The sequence below is a fragment of the Brassica oleracea genome, chromosome C1 (assembly GCF_000695525.1).
Source record: "Brassica oleracea var. oleracea cultivar TO1000 chromosome C1, BOL, whole genome shotgun sequence".
Classification (NCBI taxonomy): Eukaryota; Viridiplantae; Streptophyta; class Magnoliopsida; order Brassicales; family Brassicaceae; genus Brassica; species Brassica oleracea.
Window position 1 is genome coordinate 35,150,909 of NC_027748.1, and position 3,292 is coordinate 35,154,200.

Consider the following 3,292-nt stretch of genomic DNA (forward strand, 5'->3'; position numbering starts at 1 on the left):
GTCTTTTTTAGGACATGGACGCCATGATGTATTTGTTTCGGGAAAAAACCGCATTGCGTTGGTGGAGGCCAGACCGAGTCGCATTTTTGAACTGTATGTTCAGTAATCAGATCACCACGGCCTATGGCAAGTTTGATGGAAACAGGAGAGGGTACAAAATCGACGACAATTTTCTCGAGTATGGAAGAGGTGAGCTTCCATATAATGGAAGCACAGGTTCAGTATGGAGCGTTGACGTCGATCGTCTCTACATCCCTATATGTGTTAACCAAATCCACTGGATCTCTATATACGTCAATCTTGTGAACCGGACAGTTGATGTCTTCGATTGTGGGGGTAAGAAGAACAACAGGGTCGTGGAAACTTTTACCGTCCTCATTCCACGAATCGTCAAGGCTGTCCAGTCGCCAGAGAGGAAGAAAGATTTCAATGTGAAACAGTATACTGTTTCATATGTCCCCATGCGCGGCCTAAACATGAATGGTAATGATTGTGGTGCTTACTCGTTGAAGTTCATAGAGTGCCATCTACTTGTCTTAGATTTCTCTTTGGTGAATGATGAGAACATCAAAGAAGCCTGACACAAGATAGCGTATGATCTTTGGGAAGCAGCAAATGATGAGGTCTTGTAGTCTCGGATGTCCACATTTAAGCCTCCAAAGCGTTTTCTGGTGAAACCTGTTGACCTCGGTTGAGTTTATGATGTTTTTGCTTGATGCTCTTAGATTTCAAGTTTTTTTCATCTTTGGGTTTAAGACATGGTTATTTGATTCTTACATTTCTCTTATTGTTATGGAATTATTGCTTTGTTACTATTTTACTGTTTTATGAATTACTTTTAGGAAATAAATCACATAGGGTGTATACCCTGAACCCTAAAATACCATAAACCCTAAATTAGCTATGATTCATACCCTAAAACCTAAAGTAACTATGATTCATACCTAAACCCTTAATTAGCTATGATTCATACCCTAAATCCTAAATTAACTATGATTCATACCCTAAACCCTAAATTAGTTTGGATTCATATCAAAAACTTTAATATAGATAGGTTTCAAATACAATACCCTAAATCACATAAAGAATGGATAATAATTTTTTGTTTAAAAATTAAGAATTAAGTATATTAACATGACGATTTTATAGATTATTAAGTTATAGTTATAAAAATTAGTATTTTCAAATTTTGTCTTCATTTAGTTCTCAGATGTCGATTTTAGTGTATTAGGGTGTAGTATTTTAGCAGCCAATATAAGGGTTATAGAGTATAACCGTTTATGGTTTGTACCCACTAGGCCCACCCGAAAGTTCTTAAAACCCGACCCTAAACCCGGATCCACACACCCCCAAACACGTGATTTTCTTTTCATTTGTCGAAACTTAATAAAATAAAGTTGAGAGAAAAGGGGATTAGGGTTCTTTGTCTGCGAATCATGTGAATCTCGAAACGAAATCACAATGACCAGTTCGTCGACTTCTTCTGCTCATTTTCCTCGAATCTCTAATCATGGTGTGCCCACAAGATGTTTGTGTGGCGAGGGTATAACCACTTTTGGTTCATCGACGGCGGAGAATAGGTATCGACGATTCTACATATGCCAAATCGCAAAAGATGTAAGTCCGTGTTTCGATTTCGTGTTGCAGTTAAAACCATACTAACTGATTTTTGGTTTCTTTTGCGATAGAGAAAAACTGAGAATCATCTATTTAAATGGATTGATGAAGCTTTGATTGACGAGATACGGATGGTAGATGCAAAACATGAGAGAGTTGCTCAAGAGATTACGAAGTTTGAAGAAAGGGTTATGGAAAAAGTGAAGTCCGAGATTGTTAGAGTTGAAGCTGAGATGTCGGAAAAGCTCAAAGAGAAGGTGAACTTGGAGATTGCTAGAGTTGCACAGGATATGAAACAGAACGACGGTGGCTATTGTTGTTGTGGGAGCAATCGTAGGAATATGGACTTCTCTTACTGTCTGAGCAAGTTCCAGTGATTGGTTGCTTGTTGTCTGAGTTTGATGGGTTCAAGATAGCTTAAGTTTGCATTATTGTTTTCATTATGATCGACTATAATACACTTGATGGCTTCTTGTTGACTTTCGGTTGCTGACTATTATCAGCTTCAGTTCACAATCTAATACTTATCTTTTGTTTTCTGTTGTTTCAAAGCTAATAGCTTCAGTTTATTGCTTCAGTTCACAATCTTCTTGTATGAGTTTATTGGGTATGAAAGAGATTAATGTTGCAGTAAATTGCAGTAAAAATACGAGAGGGATAACAAGATGTCTAATATCCATAACGAAGAACAATTAAATCCAAAACCAAGCAAAACAAGTTAATCAAGTAACCAACACCATAATGAAAAACAAGCTAATCAAAAGCAAGAAGATCCAAAACAACGAAATGGATAAATAACTCTGTCACATGTAGCTCTGTTATGATTCTCTTCGCCACATCGACTGCATCTGCGCCTCTTTTTTTCTTGAGCTCCTTGCGATGAACGGAGTTTGTCTTCAACCGTCTCGTATCTGCGCTTTCTTCTCCTTCCTGCTCCTCTTCTTGATTCAGGAGGTACCACATTAGCATTCTGAACATCATCTGGAACAACCCAACTATCCTCAGGAACACCTATTGGATTGATAGTTTCTTGATAAGTTGTTCTCCAAGTGGAAGTCGTGTACATGTCATCCGTTAGTGAGGATGGGGCTCGACCAACTGTTAAACCAGCCTTGATTGCGTGTCTACATGGGATTTTCAGTAGGTCGTATTTCCCACATGAGCAGGTTCTTCTGTCCAAATCAACCAGGTAGTCGATTGTTTCTCCGCGAACCAAAAAACGGTACTCGTCAACTGGCTGCACCAGAAACGTTTTACCTTTATTAAGCTGCCTGTCTATCTTTTTTTCGATGGCAATAGTTAATGGTTTTTTGTGCTTCCTGCTTCGTGTGCGGCGTTCGAAGAACCAACGGGTCAGCATTTCTCTGATGCTATCCAACAAAGGAATGACTGGATACTCTCTTGGTGTGCGCAAAGCAGAGTTTATTGATTCAGCTGGGTTTGTCGTCCTGATGTCATACCTGAATCCTGGAAACTGACAGCGAGCCCACTTTGTAACATCTGCATCTATTAAATATTTTCCAATAGCTGGACTAATATTGCACACAGCTTGGAATCGCTTTTGAAAATCAATGACTCTATAAGCTTTAGAAGCTTTTGCAATCAATCCAGCCAGTCTCTTTCCTCTGTAATGTGTGACCACATTATTCAACAAATGGTGGATGCAAATTCCATG

The 3,292-nt window shown here is 38.8% G+C and overlaps 1 protein-coding gene across 1 annotated transcript; it reads left to right on the forward strand.

Moving 5' to 3' along the window:
* Positions 1-1,461: 1,461 nt before the first annotated feature.
* Positions 1,462-1,994, forward strand: LOC106338417 (uncharacterized protein At4g04775-like). The gene is made up of 2 exons (XM_013777400.1): positions 1,462-1,617; positions 1,689-1,994. Exons 1-2 carry the CDS (start codon positions 1,462-1,464, stop codon positions 1,992-1,994), a joined length of 462 nt encoding a protein of 153 aa, XP_013632854.1.
* Positions 1,995-3,292: the final 1,298 nt, after the last annotated feature.

Bases quoted from the DNA above. Each gene is read 5' to 3' on its own strand.
- LOC106338417 (XM_013777400.1), top strand. From the start codon at position 1,462: ATGACCAGTTCGTCGACTTCTTCTGCTCATTTTCCTCGAATCTCTAAT. The intron at 1,618-1,688 runs GTAAGTCCGTGT...CTTTTGCGATAG, and splicing joins TATGCCAAATCGCAAAAGAT to AGAAAAACTGAGAATCATCT.